General features: G+C 38.8%; 1 protein-coding gene across 1 annotated transcript in view; it reads left to right on the top strand.

The window, feature by feature from the left end:
* The window catches only part of STAB2 (stabilin 2), a 100,894-nt gene that overhangs the window by 27,347 nt on the left and 54,344 nt on the right, over positions 1 to 19,203 (top strand). The window contains exons 19-28 of the mRNA XM_087723073.1: positions 1,044 to 1,103; positions 1,766 to 1,849; positions 3,200 to 3,286; positions 3,499 to 3,610; positions 5,805 to 5,985; positions 7,305 to 7,398; positions 8,090 to 8,248; positions 9,733 to 9,828; positions 16,551 to 16,646; positions 19,034 to 19,081. Of these exons, the coding sequence (XP_087579199.1) occupies positions 1,044 to 1,103; positions 1,766 to 1,849; positions 3,200 to 3,286; positions 3,499 to 3,610; positions 5,805 to 5,985; positions 7,305 to 7,398; positions 8,090 to 8,248; positions 9,733 to 9,828; positions 16,551 to 16,646; positions 19,034 to 19,081 (1,017 nt within the window). The remainder of the gene's footprint in view (positions 1 to 1,043; positions 1,104 to 1,765; positions 1,850 to 3,199; positions 3,287 to 3,498; positions 3,611 to 5,804; positions 5,986 to 7,304; positions 7,399 to 8,089; positions 8,249 to 9,732; positions 9,829 to 16,550; positions 16,647 to 19,033; positions 19,082 to 19,203) is intronic.

The raw sequence follows: 19,203 nt of genomic DNA on the forward strand, positions 1-19,203 counted from the left end.
TATGTGTATGTATACACATACGCACAGAATCAAGAAACATAAATCGCTGGCAATAAGCAGAATATCAGTAAAATCATAAATAGCAAGATGAATTGAATTGAATAGAATAGAACAGAATAGTTGGAAGGGACTTCGGAGGTCTTCTAGTCCAACCCTGTGCTCAGGCAGGAAACTGTATGCCATTTCAGACAAATGGTTTGTCTGAAATGGTATACGTCCAATTTCTTCTTAAAAACTTCCAGTATTGGAGCATTCTATTCTATTTTGTTCTGTTTTGTTCTGTTCTTTTCTGTATTGGAACAGAATAGAACAGAACAGAATATTGGCTGTGTGATTGGACACACAAGGAACTTGTCTCTGGTTCATAAGTTCTCAGTGTACATGCAAAACAATGAAGTAATAATAATAACAAAAATAATCATAATAACAAAGAACAATAATCATAATCATAATAATGATACTGATAGAGAAGGTAGAGGAGCAGATGAGAAGGATAAACATAGTGTAGCATACAAGAAATATTTTCTGCACATCAACAGGTCAGATATATTCAACATCTCTACTTTTGACCTGAAATTCCTCTGTCAGAGTTTCCAGCCCTTGCCTGCAAAGAAGAGCTAATTTATCTGCCAAGGTTATGTCTCTTTGAAAACAGTATTGTGTAGACCTAGGAGTTCTTTGAAGTTGGTTGTTTGCTAGTTGGGTAATGAAATATCTGCAAGCAAATAACCAAGCTCTAAGGACACCTAGGACTCCATAGTTCAACCTTAAGCTACATTTATTCTCTTCTATTGGTAAACTTTTGGCTTGTTATTGCACTTCTTTAGGACTTGCTTAGCAGAATCTGGTTTTAAAAAATCAAGACGGTGGCCATTAAAGTGCAATTGAAGCGCCAGCCATTTTAATATCCATCACATGAAAAACTACTGAAACTTTAATCACATTGTTATGGCCACCATGTTGGCTTTATTCACCTGACTCAATGGACACCTTTCATCACACCTGTCAGTCCATCTTTCCTAAAGTGAATTGTCTCATTTCAGGGAACTTGTGGAAAATGTACACTCCGTAGAAACCGTTGTGCAGAAAATTCATTACCCGTTGTAAGTAAAAGCATCAGCTATACAATTCGGTAATAAATAAGATATTACCTTTTTCATGCATTCCAATAAAATTTGTTACCTTATATCCAAGGGTGGGCTTCAAAAATTTCAGCAGCAGGATCTCTGCACGGTTGCCGGGTGGGTGTGGTCATGATGGGCGTGACCTAGTCGGCCTCCTGCACCATGGGGGGAGGGCTGTTTTTGCCTTCCCCAGGCTCTGTAGGCTTTCCTTAAGCCCCTGGGAGGGCGAAAACTTCCTCCTCCTGGTTCTGGAGGTCTTCTGGAGGCCGGAAACAGCCTTCCAGGAACTTCCAGGAGGCCCATTTTCTCCCCTCCCCGAGCCTTGTGCTTACCTCTCATCCAAAATGGGTCACATGGAGACTCCTGGTTGGGGCGGGGTGGGCGGAGCCAGCCATGGTGGGATTTGGAGGTTCTCCAAACCAGCCATAACTTTAGCTACAGGTTCTTCCAAACCTGGGCGAACCCATAGCAGCCCACCTCTGCTGATATCATAGGAGAAATAATAAATCCAATCAATATTTTATGAAAATAATTTTATTCTACAGTGAAACTAGCAAAACTCCACTGCTTGCCTTATTGTACAACATAGATCACCTTTCATGGTTAACAATATTTCTGTGTTTGCTTTTTTAATATTCTAGGCTTCATTAAATAGAAAATGCATCTATCAGGATTCGTACCTGATGAAATATGGATGTGCTTACTACTGTAATGTGACACAAAAGGTAAGAGATGAAAATCAAAAGTGTGAAAGAATTTAAACCTTCACTTTCTCACAGTCTTTGTGCAAGACATGATCTGATTGATTGAATTACTTAAGGTGAACAGGTTCTAGGCATTGATTGTGTTTTGTCTGAAATAATTGGAAAGAATCACAATTGATGGCAGCCTCTGCTAGCATCTCTGTTTGTATTATTGATCAGACTGGATATATTCCAAATGACTGGGTACTGACAACAGTCCTAATTTATAAAAAGAGTCATAAGAATGATCATGCAATTACAAGCGTATCGACCTTTTTCAGTGTCATTAGCAAATTATATGCTAGACATTTTAATCACAAGTGCCAAGCCTAGTTAGAGAGATAGGGTATAATCCAAGGTGAACAGGCATGGTTCAAAGAATGGAGGTCATCAATAGACCACATTTTGGTGCTCTACCATCTCATACCATAAAGATAAAGATTCCCTCGCACATATGAGCTAGCTGTTCCTGACACTAGGGGGCAGTGCTCATCTCCGTTTCAAAGCCAAAGAGCCAGTGCTGTCCGAAGATGCTTCCATGGTCATGTGGCTGCCATGACTAAATACTGAAGGGGCATGGAACACTGTTACCTTGTCACCAAAAATGGTTCCTATTTTTCTATTTTTCTACTTTCTACTACCATACCACCTTTTACATACTTTCAAACTGCTAGGCTGTCAGAAGCTGGGACAAGTAATGGGAGTTCACTCCGTTACGCAGTGCTAGGGATTCGAACCGCTAAACTGCCGACCTTTTTTATCGACAAGCTCAGCTTCTTAGCCTCTGAGCCTCCGAGTCCCCTATCTCACACCATAGTACACTCCTAAAAAGACATTCTCCCTCTTTGTTGCCTTTCTAAATTTTAAACATGACTCAGTTGATTCAATTTACAAAAATGTCCTTTGGGGGAAACAATTAAAAAAAACTATTGACAGGTGCCTCCCCTTTCTGATGAAGAAATTATATTCCCATACCACCTTAAGCCTGAAGTGAAAATTGGGAAAAATATTTGAATTAACCTCTCTTTTGTGTTTGTAAAGCTCCATTTTTTGTGTGGGTTAAGTTTGGCTAATTCAGGAAGTTTATGTTAAGGATTTCCCCTGTTTGCTGTTTTTACTTAATTCCATCATTTTCAACTCTGCTGTCAATTATTTAGCAGAGAGCCGATTCAGCAATCTTTTGCAACAAAGTACACAGTTTCTGTTGTCTGTCATTTGTGGATTGTTTGTTAATGATCAGAAATCAGAGGGTCGGAAACAGCCGCGAATTAAATCTACTTTTGAGTTAAGGTTTCTAAATTGATTACAATTCTTTCCACACTTGTTTCATAGGAGCCTGAGTGTTGCAAAGGATTCTTTGGCTCTGATTGCAATCAGTGTCCTGGTGGCTTTTTGAACCCGTGCTTTGGAAACGGCCAGGTAAATAACGGCATGCAAATGGAAATTTCGGGATCTATGTTACTGGTTGTATGCTAGAAAATGAGCTCCATTCCTTGACCGGTTCCTTCTAGTGATTCGTCTTTCTGATGAATATAGCAGGAAATGTCAGCTCTTATCTCCTCCAGATCAGGGATTTCTAACATCACTTAATGGCCATGTTCAAACTTGCATTTTTCTCCCCCACAATGCAGTGTATGGATGGGATGAAAGGAAATGGCACTTGTATTTGCAAGAGTGGATTTGTACGCTCGCAGTGCCAATTTTGTGCAGATCCCAATAAATATGGACCGCAATGTAGCAAAGGTAAGCATTCCTCTTTCAAAAGACAAGGGAAGGAGCTATTTGGGGGGCAATGCACATGCCAACTCAGCATGGAGTGTCAGATCCAAAATCAATGGAATTGGGGTTCTGCCCAGGCATTGGGACTTTTGCAGAAACTTCCCACTGCATCCTAGAGCGGTGCAGTGGTTAAATGCAGCACTGCAGGCTACTTCAGCTGACTGCAGTTCTGCAGTTCGGCTGTTCAAATCTCACCGGCTCAGGGTTGACTCATCCTTCCATCCTTCCAAGGTGGGTAAAATGAAGACCCGGATTGTTGTTGGGGGCAATATGCTGACTCTGTAAACCGCTTAGAGAGGGCTGAAAGCCCTATGAAGCGGTATATAAGTCTAACTGCTATTGCTTTTGCTATTGCTATTGCTATTGCTATTGCTATCCTTCTGCAGCTCCGAAAGGCTATGCTTGGAAGGTACAGATCCCCTCCAGAATGCCATAGATGTGCTGTTGTGATTATAATTTAAGCAGGGAAACACATTCTTCAAATACCTGTTAATTTGATGTTATTTTCTTATAACTTGCTAGAGCAGCGCCCCTGCCCCCAATCTTTTGGGCATCAAAGACTGGTTTCCACAGATCAGAGAGGGGGTGTGGTTTCACATGCTGCCTACATCCCACAGATGGGGCTTTGCTTGTTAGCGTGGACCAGTTTCTAGCATGCTATGCCAATCCATGGACCGGGATTTGTGGGCCCCTGTGCTAATGTACACCCTATGTACAAGGAGGGGTGGGCTTCAAAAATTTCAGCAATGGGTTCTCTTCCCGATTGCTGGTGGGTGTGGTCATGGTGGGTGTGGCCTAGTCAGCCTCCTGCACCATGGAGGGAAGGGCGCGTTTTTGCCTTCCCCAGGTTCCGAAGGCTTTCCTTGAGCCTCTGGGAGGGCGGAAACTGCCTCCCCCTCGCTCCGGAGGCCTGTTTTTCCCCTTCCCCGAGCCTTCAAGGGTGGGATTTGGAGGTTCTCCGAACCAGCCATAACATTAGCTAAAGGTTCTCCCAAACCCGGGCGAACCCATAGCAGCCCACCTCTGCCTATATGTAGTTGTTTCCAATTTACTGGGAATACAACATTCCTAAATAAAAATGAAATCTATATACTGTAGATCTATTTGCACCAAGATAGACTATAGTTTTAAAGGTGGTTGGAGGGTTTTGCATCTTCTCCTCAACTGGGCAGGCAAAGCAGGGATGAAATTGACTAAAGTGTTGTTATTCACCCCACCTTCTCCTTTCATTTTCTGTGTGCCGTGGAGATGAGGGGAATTGCTGCAGTAGTTATGGCAGCTAAAAACATGAGGTAATGGCTTTTAGCAATAGCAATAGCAGTTAGACTTATATACCGCTTCATAGGGCTTTCAGCCCTCTCTAAGGGGTTTACAGAGTCAGCATATTCCCCCCAACAACAATCCGGGTCCTCATTTTACCCACCTCAGAAGGTTGGAAGGCTGAGTCAACCCTGAGCCGGTGAGATTTGAACAGCCGAACTGCAGAACTGCAGTCAGCTGCTGCATTTAACCACTGCACCACCTCGGCTCTTTTGTTCCTTGCTCTCCTCATTTCTGAACCATTTCTTTCAAGCTGCTTTGAAAGATTGGGAAGTACAAATAGGAATAAATAGGAACATGTCCTAGGTTACAATGGGGTGGATAGTTTAGTATGTGAGAATCCAACCATCATTTCAGCAAACTATAGGAACCCTTACGATTATTAACACTTGGCTATTGAGTAATAGCAAAATGAATTTGGAAGAGGAAGTTGGATTTGTACATTATTTTTAAAAATCTAAAAAGGAACTGGCAATATTCCATTAAAATGCCATTCTCTGTGTATTTATGACTCCCATGATAAATGAGCACATTCCCTGTGGAGGTTGGTGTTAGGATTTAATCTTTCTTCTCAATGTCAAATTACTGAGATCTTCTCTAAGAAATACAATCAGAGATTTACTAAGGGGTGGGCTGCTACAGGCTTGCCCAGGCTTGGGAGAACCTGTAGCTAACGTTATGGCTGGTTCAGAGAACCTCCATATGCCACCACAGGCTGGCCCCTCCCACTACACCCCACCCTCCCAGGAGTCTCCATGTGGCCTGTTCTGGATGCAAGGTAAGTGGTAAGTAAATTAATTAACTGATATTCCTTCCCACCCCCTCAATCCTTCTGCAGAATGTTTGTGTGTTCACGGAAAATGTGACAACCAGATAGACGGTGATGGGAGTTGCCTTCCTGGCTCATGTAAAAGTGGCTATGCTGGAGATCTCTGTGATGCATGGGTGATGCCATGCGGGCCTTTTTTTCAGTTTTGTGATGTGCAGGCTGATTGCATCTTGAGGAATGGTACCATGAGGTAGGTACATAATGTACATCTTTTGTGCCATTCAGGTAGTTTACCTAGGATTAACACTTATCTTCTCAGTTATTTACTTTATGAACATTTTTGCATATACTTGTAACTTTATCATTGGGGGGGGGGGTTTGCCTATCCTATCTGATTATGCAACACTTCAAACAAAAGAGGACTGATTGTTATTGGTACTGTTTTTCACCTCATGGACCAGCAGTCCCCCTCAAGGGAAGTGTCAACCCTGAAGCTGGCCTGAGTCAGGCCATTTTCTCAGCTTCAGTGTTGCCACAGGGAGCGGGGAATAGAGATACAGGGGTTTGTAGCCAAAACAAAATACTTTCTCTTGGGAACCAAGGACATTCCCACAGGTGGTCAGAAAGAGGAGGAGTGAAGTTACTAGGCAACTGGAAGACACGATGATTAGATCATGTGACTGATTTTTGTGGAAGGGAGGAAACGTTTACTTTTAATTAGGTGAAAATCGTGGGAATATTCAGAATCGGTTTTTACCAGCCTGTGTCAATATGATATATCCAATAAACCAATTATTTGAGGAATAACTGCCTTGTAGTTCCACTTATTATGGGTGTATTACTTGGAATCCTGGCAGAGGTTCTCACAAGAAATTTCTGTAAGAGAAGAGTGGGCAGGGTCAAGTGAGTAATCAACTTTGAGTCGCAACTTTCCCACAAATAGTCTACATTGAACCCCCGCTTGAAATCCATTGACTCTTATCTAGTACCAATTTAGTGCATTCAGTTCATTCAATTCTTGTGTATAGGCATGTGTAATAAATCATCTTAACTGGAACTCAATGTATGGTTCTGGTTCTTCCTGTTTGACAGTTTCCTAAGTATTTCTTTTTTATTTCATATCATACATCAATGAGCATACAGACATTTTCATACTCACAAACTGGCTTTTGATCCATTGTTTCAACTCACCATGTGATATAGTAAATTTAAATCTTTTCAGACGGGCACTCAGAAAGACACGTTGCTTGCCAACTTCATAGACAGGTTAGCCAGCAATACATCTTCTTTTGACATAGACTTTATTCCTGCCATGTACTGAAATCTCAATTCTCCACCTGCATAAAATGCAAGTAGCAAATTGCAAAAGCATATCCAGATAACAGCAGTGAAGTGTAGCATGGCCTTAGTAAGATGAAGACTCCCAACATTCTTGAATGCTCAACTACATGTCAAGCTTCCTTATTTTATCTCTCTATAGAAGCTGCTGTTCAGTGCTGAAATGTATCTTCAATTTCTTTTACCCTTTCCACTCCTATTAATCCTAGGTTCTTTTATGCTCAATTTTAGCTGTGTTTGTAAACCTGGCTTTGAAGGAGATGGGATAATTTGCAGTGAAGTTGATCCTTGTGCTCATATAAATCCACATAGTTGCAATGTTAATGTAAGTATAAATTCTTACTGTTTACTGGTTGAGTAAACCATAAATATAGACATGATCTTATTTGATCCCATTTAAATTCTGAATTACATCTTCCAAACTGATATCATTTTCAAAATAAAGAATTTAAAATAGTCTTGTATATCTCAAATTGGTTTCATTATTTTATTTGCATGAACGACCAGCAAAGGAAGCTCAACAATGGCCAGGACGAACTTTCCTCTTCTTTTTCCAGTACATGCATAAATTTTCTAAAAGAATAAATAATAATCATATAGGTCATTTTTCAGGTTCAGTTCACCTGTTTTGGGTTTTTTGCTTTTTGCTTTTTATGATTTCATAGCATCTGCTTTAATTAGTCTATTGAACAATGTACTTGCCTAACCATGGATTTTTAACAGTTTATTTAGGTTATTTATTCAAATTAATCAGTGTATTGTTTTTTCAGTCCTGAGCCCAGTCGTTTTTCAACAATGAAAATTGCACATAAAATAGTAATTCTAGAATAGGGATAAGCAAAGCTGAACAAGAAACCAGTGTATCATAAGTAAAATCTGATCATTTTTCTTAGCATTGAGAGACCTCATTGTTCCATGCTATTACACAATTTATATTGAGAGAGCGTACTTTCCTTTCCTCTCACTTAATTATTATGTATAAAGAGTAGTATTTACTCCCAGAAATATACTTGTAGGCAGACTGCATCAAGACTGGTCCTGGAACTCATGAGTGTATATGCCAACCAGGATGGACAGGAAATGGAAGAGATTGTTCCGAAATAAACAATTGCCTGCTGTCATCTTTTGGAGGGTGTCACACTAATGCTACTTGCCAATACATAGGTCCAGGCCAAGTAAGTTTTCTTCTTGCTTAACTTTTTACGTAATATAGATTTTATACAATTAGAATAGACAAGGTGTCAACTTACAGATCTCAATAATGGAGAACATCCTTCTTCGTGGGGCTTCCTTCCAATATATTGGAAATGGAACCCCAAACATTTTCCATCATCTTGGTCAGTGGTGACCCTGATATATTTGGAGGACCCAACTTTGAAGAAGGTGGTTCTATATTGTTGGGTTTATGGCATTTGCAATAACAGTATGGTTGACTAGCATGGATAAGAAGGATACCCATTAAAGGAATTATAGTCATTCTAGAATTGCTGAAGCACTGATTGAAAACAATTTATATATTTACTATCAGCCTTATATCAACGTAGCAGGGCATAAAGAGAAAAAGAATGAATGCCATCAAGCCAAACCCAGAGACTCATCTAAATGAAATGACTATCTCTTGATTTGAAGATATAGAAAAAATGTCAGACAGAGGGAATAGAATAGAATAGAATAGCAGAGTTGGGACCTTGGAGGTCTTCTAGTCCAACCCTGTGCTCAGGTAGGAAACCCTACATCATTTCAGCAAATGGTTGTTCAATTCTGGAGGCAAGTTGTTCCATTGATTATGGTAATTGTTCTGTCAGGACATTTCTTCTTAGTTCTAGGTTGCTTCTCTCCTTGATTAGTTTCCACCAATTGCTTCTTGTTCTACGCTCAGGTGCTTTGGAGAATAGCTTGACTCCTTCCTCTTTGTGGCAATCCCTGAGATATTGGATCACTGCCATCATGTGACCCCCCTATTCCTTCTTTTCATTTAACTAGACATACCTAATAGGATGGTATACTGCAATTTTGCCAACATGATTTTGTCTCATACATCCATCAAGTGGAATTCTTATAAGGGCTGAGCAAAGAGAATGTTTGGTTTAGAATTATTGTTTAATCAGCAATATTATGGTGGATATGATGGACATTCATTTATATTGGGCTTTAGAAATACATCAATACAATAAGGACAATATAGTAATGAAGCTGATTGACAGGATCCAAGAAACTGGCTCCTCTTCAGATTTTAGATACTGCATATTTTATTGTCTGAAATGTTTGGATATTTTTCAAAAATATTGAAATATATTCACTTTGATGCAACCTTAACAGTAAGTTACATCATGAGTGGAATACCAAATAAATAGAATCTGCTGTACAAAGTATACAATAGTTGAACTTGTGCATCTGCAATCCTTCACTCTTGTTCCTTTTATGGGGTGTTCAAGTGGGCTATATAACTTAATTCTATGTTTTAGCACTGATACAATAAATGCATTGTTGAGTCAACAGGATTTTCTGAGTTAATTTCCAGCATTGCCCATTGGAATTTACAGTTGCAATACTTCATCCTAAATATTTCTTCAAAATGTTTACTGAGTCAGTGATTTATAGGGGTGAGCAAATCTATTTCAAGCACATTAATTTATTCCTTCTTTTCTATATAACACAGAATGATTGTGAATGTAAGGAAGGATTCCAGGGCAATGGATATGAATGTGAACCAATAAACTACTGTTTGGAACAAAACTGGATATGCCATCCTTTGGTGAGTTATTCATTTGGATTGGTTTATAAAAGGTCTCAAATTCTCTGTAACTTTATTGTTTTTTTTAATTGTTTTTATTTTTATTTTAATTTAATTTAATTTAAAACAAACACAATCCTTCTTTACATGCTGTAGAAAGTGTACCAGTTGGTTACAGTTGGTGTACCAGTTTGTGCATCTCTTCCACAGTCAACATACTTTATATTAACTCAAGAAATTTAACTCAAATATTTAAACATGTTACCATCATCATATCTCCATTTTCATTTGACTATAATTGTTGAAACATCCTTCATCATAAAATATACTAAAGTTTCATACATAACTACATACTGGCCTTTCAATTACTATTTCTAAGATCCTCCACTAACACTAAATCCTTATGTCCTATTCTAGCTAAACATCCATAATATTTAATAACAAAGTTTTCTAATTCTCCTTTCCAAATCACTGTTTAAAATTTACATCCAGTTTCTATATTATACCCATCTCTATATATATGTTGTTATTCTTATCCCTCCTTTATTTGACTATATCCTGTATCATAACATTTTCCCCCTAATAATCAAACCTTTAGCTGCATCTAAGTTGGTTCCCTTTTTTATTAACCTTTATGTATAATCTTCCTTACATGGGTACCATTCCATATTCATATCCAATTATACTCATCATAACACTACACATTGTATACATTAATAACATTATCAATTATTTATTTAAACCATATCTATTGTCAATAAATTTCAGTAAGTTTAACTAGTTTTAAATTATATTCTTCCATCTATCAACCTGTATCTTTCCAATAGCAAAACAGTCTCATATCTTTTGCCATTTGTGGTGCCAGTCCTCTAATCATCTCCTTGATCAACTTTGTATGGACTCCTCTTAGCAACTCCTTGCTTATAAGATCTCTCATGTAATCTTGATGCCCTTCTTGTTTCCTTAATCAGCTTATCTTTGATTGTCAATAGTGTTATCCATGTTATTGCTAATGAAATTTCTCTCTTTAAATCCATAGATTCTTTGTTTTTTTCTTCTTCTATGTCTTGCCCTATGGGATAAATTTCCTTTCCCTTTAATTCCTCTTTCAGTATTCCACTCTTTCCATTTTCAGAGACCAGCCATAAATATCAGCAAATTTAATCTCTTTATATTCATTTTCCACTTCAATTTTTTGAATTTTAACCACCACGTTTTGCATGTGATAAATATCTTCAACTTCTTCATCATATTTTGCTGTTATGTGCTCTAAGTCTTCCAACTTCTTGTCTGTCCTCTCAAATGTATTTGATAATTTCTGTATTTCTGAAAATATATTTTGCAAGCTCAAGGTTTCTGTTTGCTTTTGAAATTGTGCCATTATTTCCAGCTAACAAACACAGCTGCTCTAGCTTGGAAGGTTAAAAAAATTAAACATAGATTCACAAAAATATTTGTTTTCACTTTTCTCTGGTTAGAGCTATACTTCAAAGGGACATCTGTGTGCTTCTCTTTGGATCACTTTCTATAACCAAGCAGTAAGACCTTCCAATGCCAAGCCAAAACAATCAGCAAAGAAAAAAAATGTTCCATTTCCAATACACAAACTCCAATAAACAAACCCCCCAGCCTCCGAGCAGCAGTATTACTGTTGCAAATATTATTTCTTTTGTATCTTTTTTGTATTTCAAATTAAAAAAAGAGTCCAATTTTTAAATGAGTTAGAAAAATACCCACAGCAATGCAAGAGGAAAACTTTAGTCCATAGGTTACAGAGAACAATAAAAGAAAAAATAGAAGAAGAAAGCTTAATCCATCCATTTCAAAAGGCTTGCATAAATTCCATCCATGAAGATAGCATTGAAAAAGTAAGATAACCACTGTCAAAACCATTCCAAATTTAATTCTGCTGCTTAATTCTTCTGTTCTCCAATTTGAATTAATTTTAAGTTTTTTATAGGCAATCTCTTTTTAAAACAGTAAAAGTTCCTCACCAGCTGGAAACACTTCCTCTTTCCATATCATTCCATTTTGGAGCCACCCCGACTTCGTCAGCCTTAGCTGAATTTTTTGTCGCTGGCTTGAAGAACTTCTCTTGCTTCTATCAGGGACTTTGCGATGTCCCTGAGGTCACCAAGATGTATTCTTCCTGTTCACCATCTCTGTGGGATGGTTTAGGTCCGATTGGACCACCCAGCAGCAAAAGTATTGGCTGCAATCTCGGAGGATCGAGACCACACATCCATATCATCGTGATGTTGGCTCCTCCTCTCTGTAACTTTATTGTTGAATTGAACAATATTGAAATATGCTTTTGCTTGTGACTGGAGAACCAGTAGTCCGTGATGATGTCTGGGTGGGTGGGCAGAGTCTCCCGCCGCCGCCACCACTACCAGTTTGCCCAAAGCAGGGCAAACCGGCAGAATACCACCTCTGTAGTAATGCCATGGAGAGAGTTCTGATTTCTAACCAGTTGATATTATAAGTCATTTTGGAATTGGATTTGGGATTCTGTAGATAGGTTCTGTTCCTCCTATCATCCCCATATATTCATATCTCATGGTCTTATTGGCAATAGCAATGGTTCAACTTTCAGATGAGCTTAATGCAATGCTTTGAGGTTTGGACCTCAGCTCAGGAGGTGAAGTCAAATTTGAAAGTGTATCTTGGCAAACCAAGCAGTTTCTCTCAAACTCAGAAAACAATTTGCTTTTCAAATGTGATCCAGGAATATGATAGATCCAAATAGCTCTCCAACTTTCTACAAGTTTCACATTTCTTAACTGTGTACAATCAACTCTAGCTGTGGCATCAAAGTCATTCTAGATCCATGATGGTGAACCTATGGCACACGTGCCACAGGTGGCATGTGGAGCCATATTTGAGGGCATGCGAGAAAATGCCCTATATCAACTCCAGCGCACATGTGCACACTTTCGGCCTTCTGGAGCGCAAGGGAGGCCATTTTTGCCCTCCCCAGGTTTCAGGAAAGCCTCCGGAGCTTGTGGATGGCAAAAACAGGCCTACCAGAAGTTCAGAAATGGCCTACTGGAAGTTCGGAAGTTCCATTTTTCGCTATCGACAGGCTCCGGCCGCTTTCCTAAAGCCTGGGGAAGGTAAAAAAACAGCCCAATGGGCCTACCTGAAGACCAGATGCTTCAGTGAGCCAGCGCGCATGCACGGGGGAGCATGGAGGGGTTGTGCATGCATGCGCAAGGGGAAGGCATTGTATTAGGGTGTGGGCATGCGCATGCACACTATCATACATGCACCATTTTGGCACCCAAGCAGAAAAACGTTCACCATCACTGCCCTAGTTACCTCTTTAATGGATTTCTCTCTCCTCTGAGAATCATGTACCAGATTGGATTTCACATAAAATGAATGCCAGATTGGCAAACAAAGTCCTTCTTTCTTGTAGAAGCTATTTATACAAAATGAGATGATGGCTTTCACAGGACACAGTAAGTCTATCATGCTGAAAAATCTAATAAATAAATTATATTAGCAACTAATTCTTGCAATGAAAACAATTAATTCATCTATTTGGATTTTAAAAAATTGTTTTGCAAATACTTTGATCCTCAAAGTCTTGTAGTTAATTGCATTATGATTTAGTCACAAGCGGGTAAATAAGCACACTTGAGTCTTTCAACAGAAACATAGCCATCCACAGAAACCTTAGCAGCTTTGCTACACGTGGGCTATCTTGTATGTTGCAAACCATGTCACACCAAGAATTCATAGACACGACTTCCTGTGGGAGGAGCCTGTCGCCGAGGAGCTCAACGAAGCCCCTCTTAAAGTTCTGGTCTGTATATCTAATTAAGATCAATAGATATCATCCCTTTCTGGCAGAAAGGGACAGGCAGAAGCTCAGGTGTTAGGATTTATTCGTAGTTCACAGCCCTCTTCTTTTTTTTTTTGGGCTGCGAACAGAGAATGATCCAGCGTAACTGAGCTCTTATCTCCAGCCAGTTCTTCGCAGCTGCCTTTTTGCAGCCCTAGACAGCCGACTCCCGCACTCAGGACAATGATAAATTGTTTTTAAGATAATACGAGCGGGTCGCACTTCTGTGATGTGTTTTTTTTTTTAACTATCTAAACACCAGCCTTGTTTTTCCTTTGAACCTCTCTGCGCAATTGGGATACAAAATGGCGTTTTTACTGTGTTGGTGATTGATGACGTAACTAACTGGCTTTATTTCCCCGGAGACCGCTACTCATTAATGAGCAAAATCTACAAATAATTTATTGAGAACTGGCCAGCTGAAGACACTGTTTATCTGTCTATTCTCAGATTTTATCTATAATGTCTCCCAGGTCTAAACAGGCAAAAAAATCCTCCCCCCTCGTGCTTAAAGAACTTGCTACCAAATCGCTGCCTTTGTCTCCTACGCCATCTACTGGAGATTTCTTGACACAGGAGCTTCTCTTTCAAATAATTAATGACTTTAGAAAAGAAATTCAAGAATTTGTGTTGGATTTATGCGATAAAATACATACCAAAATTGCCCAGATAAATGCGAATATGTTTGAAGTCACGTCTACTTTAACAGATTATGTTGAAGAAATGGAGACGAAATTGGAAACTTTGGAGAGGACTAATTTTAATTTGACTTCTAATATTCAAGCTTTACAACAAGAGATTATTAATAATCAAACACAATTTACAATGATAAATTATAATACAAAGGCGTTTGCAATAAGAGTCAGAGGATTGCCTGAAAAGAAAGGAGAAAATTTGAAACAGACTTTTGTAGAAGCTTTCAGCCAAGTGGTGGGAGGCCCAGGACTTAATTTTGATTGGAATATTCGAAAAATCTATCGCCAAAATTCGCATGTAGCAGAACAACGACAGCTTCCAAGAGATATAATTATATATTTTTTCACAAGAGAAGCCAGAAATGCGATCTCACAAAAGCTTTATAATAGCAGGCTTCGAATCGATGGCCACGATTTGTTCGTCTTTAAAGATATCCCGCTTCAGATGCTGCAAGCAAGAAGGAGTTATACTTTTTTAACCCAAGAACTCAGAAATCGTCAAATAAAGTATAGATGGGAAGCTCCAGTTGGAATCACAGTTACATTTGAAAATCAAAGATTTCGTATTAATTCTGTCTCGGAAGCTCGGGACTTTTATTATAAAACTCTGAAGGCGGGGCTTCCTGACTCACTCGGAAACGCGGAAGGACAAGGTGAAGGAAAGACAAGCAGCAAGTCACTTGGCTACAAGAAGGAGGGAGTTGTTCTCCCCCTACTGGAGAGGCAGAAGAGCGGAAACTGAGGATTCAGTTATATTTTCAAAGCAGCGGGACACGTGGTTATAAGGCAGAGGGTTGCCTTTTCTTTCCGGAAGGACAGAAGAGTAAAGAATATAGATCCAGCGACGTCTTTAAAATACTTTCTAAGCTTTTGGACTGATTAAAACTTTAGGATTTCTGTTTGTATGAAATGGTAAAGCTGTGTACTGATACGGGACTTTTACAAGACTTATTTGAATCTCAACCCAAACTGCGCATGAAGTGTTTTCTGTGAGGAAAGCGGGGACTAAGATTTATTTGAATTGCGGTTTGGGATGAATGGAATGTGGGGCAGAAAGGAAGGTTGAGCGGGATATTGATGAAGGGATCTTGGGATTGAACGAACTGGTATGAATTTTGGGCATATATTTTACGAATTCACATGTATGAAGTATAATATAAAAAGCTCAGGATTTTAAAGTGAAGAGCGAGATCCTAATCTTATGCAATTTGGACTTGGGAGGAATGGAGACGTGAAATGAAGGATAGGAAGAGGAGTAGCGAAAGTATGAAGATAAATTGATTTTTGTATAAACTAATATCTGAATATAAGGTTAAGAAAGGCTATCTGGAGATTTTACAGGAAGAGGGGGGTAAATATCAAAGAAGTAAGGGACGAGGACAAAATATAAATGGAATGATTCACACTGTTTAAATTTTAAGAATGATGGGAGGCTGAGCATAATGCAAAAGAGTTTTCAATTTTTTTTATTTACTATTTTGTTTTTGTTTTCTTTTTCGGAGTGTTCTTTTTATTTTATTTTCATTATTATTGTTAATAAGATATTTTGAAGGTGAATGGTACTGAACTGTGCCGGGTGTGTGACCTGGGAAGTCGGAGGGGGTTAGGGAGGGGGGTTCATTGGGGGTGGGTGGGTGGGTGGAGATATAGCTTCAATATATAGAACAAGAAGAATACACTTGTATACTGTTGTTCCTTATCTTTTCTTTTTATTTTTCTCTTTTTTTTTCTTATTGCTTTTTTCTTTCCTTTTTTTTGGGTGTAAGGAATAGAGAAATGCACCATAGTGAGAAGTAGAGGAAAAGAAGAGGGAGAAGTAAGGAGGGAGGAAGAGGGGAATGTAAGGAGGATGAGAGGGGAAGGAGGGTGAGGAAGGCGAGAAAGGAAGATAGGAGGGGAAAGGGAAGTAGGAGGGGTGATCGTTGGAGGGAGAAAGGAAAGTTGGAGGGGGAGAAGAAGGGGTGTGTGAAAGTGATAGGTTGGGTTTATGAGTTGTGTTTAGATTGGGGTTTTTTGTTTGTTGTTTTTTCTTACGATTATATTATTATTATTGCAAACATCCAGTATATAAGTGAATGTACAAAATTGAAAATGAAAAATGAATAAAACATTTAATTAAAAAAAAAAAGAATTCATAGACACAAACGTTTAGTTTATTATAAACTTACTATAATAAATGTTTAATTTATTCCCCATAGGCAGTTTGTCAGCTCACAATGTCTGGAGTCTGGAAGTGTGTGTGTTCAAGGGGATATGAGGGAGATGGCAGTATATGCTATGGCAACATTATGGATGTGAGTAAAAATTCTTTAAGTGATCTTATAATCATTTTTCTGACTGTGTTTACATTTATCTAGTCAGACAAATGTGGGATTTTTTTCTAATCTTTTTATCAACTACTAGCAGATAATCTGGTGCTGCCCGGGTATTTATTTATCCCAATCCTCCTTCCATGAACCTCGCTGCAATTTTTCATGTTGGATTTACCCCCTTACCAGAGGGAGCCCCCTTGTGGAGTACTGTGAAGCCATTACCATGGCAACTCCACAGCACTGCACACTAGAAGCCATTTTATGGCAGTACAGTAGAAGCTGTTTTAGAGCACAGCAGGCTGTATCTTAACAGACCACACACCCTGAGGGGTGTTGGGGGGGGTGTTACCCCATTATTTGTTTCCAGAGAGTAAGTAATCTGTGTACCAAGTTGAAATTGATGGAGACATTCCAGGCCACAGAAGACATCTGTATATTTTTCTGTGTAACATGATGCAGTGGTGGGTAGGTGTATCTTTCATCACTGGGACTAATCATGGAATGTATATGAGAGACAAGGTTTCATCATTAGTATATATATATGTATCACTTCTGTGAGGTCTTTCTAATTCAATTTTCAAAACTTGATACTTTGTGATCTTCTCCAAAACTTTGTCTCTATTCTGCTATCCCCACATCAATGTTTCACACTTTCTTCTTTTCAACAATTACATCTGGTGTATTATGCACAAGGCTTTATCAGTTTGTATTTGGAAATCCTACAATATTTTAACCTAATCATTTTCTATTACTTTTTCAACTATACGTTCCCCACCCATTTGTTATTCTTATCTGAATAAATAGGATCAGATTAGATATTCAACATTATTGCACATAACTCTAGCATGTATTTGGTGCACCACCAGAGATGCTATTTTTACCCCTATAAACTTTTATTATACCAAGAATATATTAGTGGACTGCCTCAATTATCCAACAGGAGTGAATTATGTATAACAGTTGGAATCCCATCTCTCATTTTTTTTTATAGTCAGGATCAACCAGCTAAAGATTTATTTGCAAAACTGAAGAATGCCCTTTACAAGAGCATCAGTACAAAGACCTTCCACAATACCAATTCTCCCTTGGACATTTCCTTATTTATTGAATGGGATCATTTCTTTAAAGGTTCTCCCCATACCCAGCAATAACAAGATGTAGCACTAAAATCTGCCAACGTTGCAACAAATAACAAGCTTTTGGTAGCTATACACCTTATTCAAAGGCATATGCCTATAATGGAGAACCTATGGTAGGTGTGCCAGAGGTGGCATGCAGAGCCCTCTCTGTGGGCACCCACGCCATCGTCAGCTGCTTTTTTGGTTTCTGGCACACACATGTGCACTGGCCAGCTGGTCTTTGACTTTCCGGTGCTCCAGCATGCGCAAAGACCAGCTGGACGATGCACATACCAATTTGGGCACTCGGTGCTGAAAAGGTTCACCATCACTGGCATATGCTGTCATCTGCCCCACATTCTGTATCTCCTTTCCACGCTTCAAGTAGCACTTCATCATTCAAATCATCAGTCATTGCAAATTGTGGCATAGAGAATCACTCTAAATCTTATCACAGAATAACATTTCTGACTTATAATTATGTACTGTATATTACAATTATTAAAGCTTCTTCTATCTCTAACGTTAGAGATCCACTCAGTGAAGGAAATGGACACTCCAACTATAGAAGTTTGGAGTTTTGCACTGTGTCATATACATGTGATCTTATCCTTTCTCTGTCATTATTGTGTGGATGCCTATAGACTTGGCCCTGCTATTAGATGTACCATTATATACCTGCTTTTTCAACAACATATTGTTACACATCAACCAATGTTTTGTAGAAACCCAAAAAAATTGAAGAACCTGTAACTGTATTCTTCAAGTAAATATCTGACTATTCAGATATTTACTCAGTGAGGGGACTAATGGTCCACTCATCAACCACTCACAGGCAGACTTATACTAAAAATGTGTCTGCTGCAGGAACTGAGGTAAATAATGGGTGTCTTTTCAGATATGTGCAGTGTTTCTACCAAAATGCAGTTGAGCTCTAGAATTTTTCAGTGATGTCTGTACAGATACAGGGATACATGTCTGTGTAAGTGCCAATAAAGTCATCCAGAGAATACCACAGCTCTAGGTTAATAAGCAGTTCTTATGAGAGAGGGGAAAAAGGAATTCTTTCTTAGACATTAGGATTTTAGTGATCCTGAGGTTTCCTGAATTGAACTCAACTGTATGTACAAAGGAAGATTCTACCAAAGCATCAGGAAGCCAGTTGTTATGAGCCCTTATACATACCAAGTACATCACTGAATAATGATAATAATGACTGCTAATGGTAATTTATTTATTTTTCCTGTTTAGGAATTGACTTCTCTGTCAGGCACAGCTGGCTTTCATGAATGGTTTAATGTGAGTAACTCTTCAAAACTATTAATTCCAACCGCCGAACTGCCAACCTTCTGATCAACAACCTCAGCGTCTTAGCCACTGAGCCACACATCCCCTCAAAATTAAATATAATAATCAAAATT

This window comes from Thamnophis sirtalis, unplaced genomic scaffold (genome assembly GCF_051295495.1).
Source record: "Thamnophis sirtalis isolate CommonGarterSnake01/CBP01778 unplaced genomic scaffold, rThaSir2_p1.2 scaffold_9, whole genome shotgun sequence".
In the NCBI taxonomy this organism is placed as follows: Eukaryota; Metazoa; Chordata; class Lepidosauria; order Squamata; family Natricidae; genus Thamnophis; species Thamnophis sirtalis.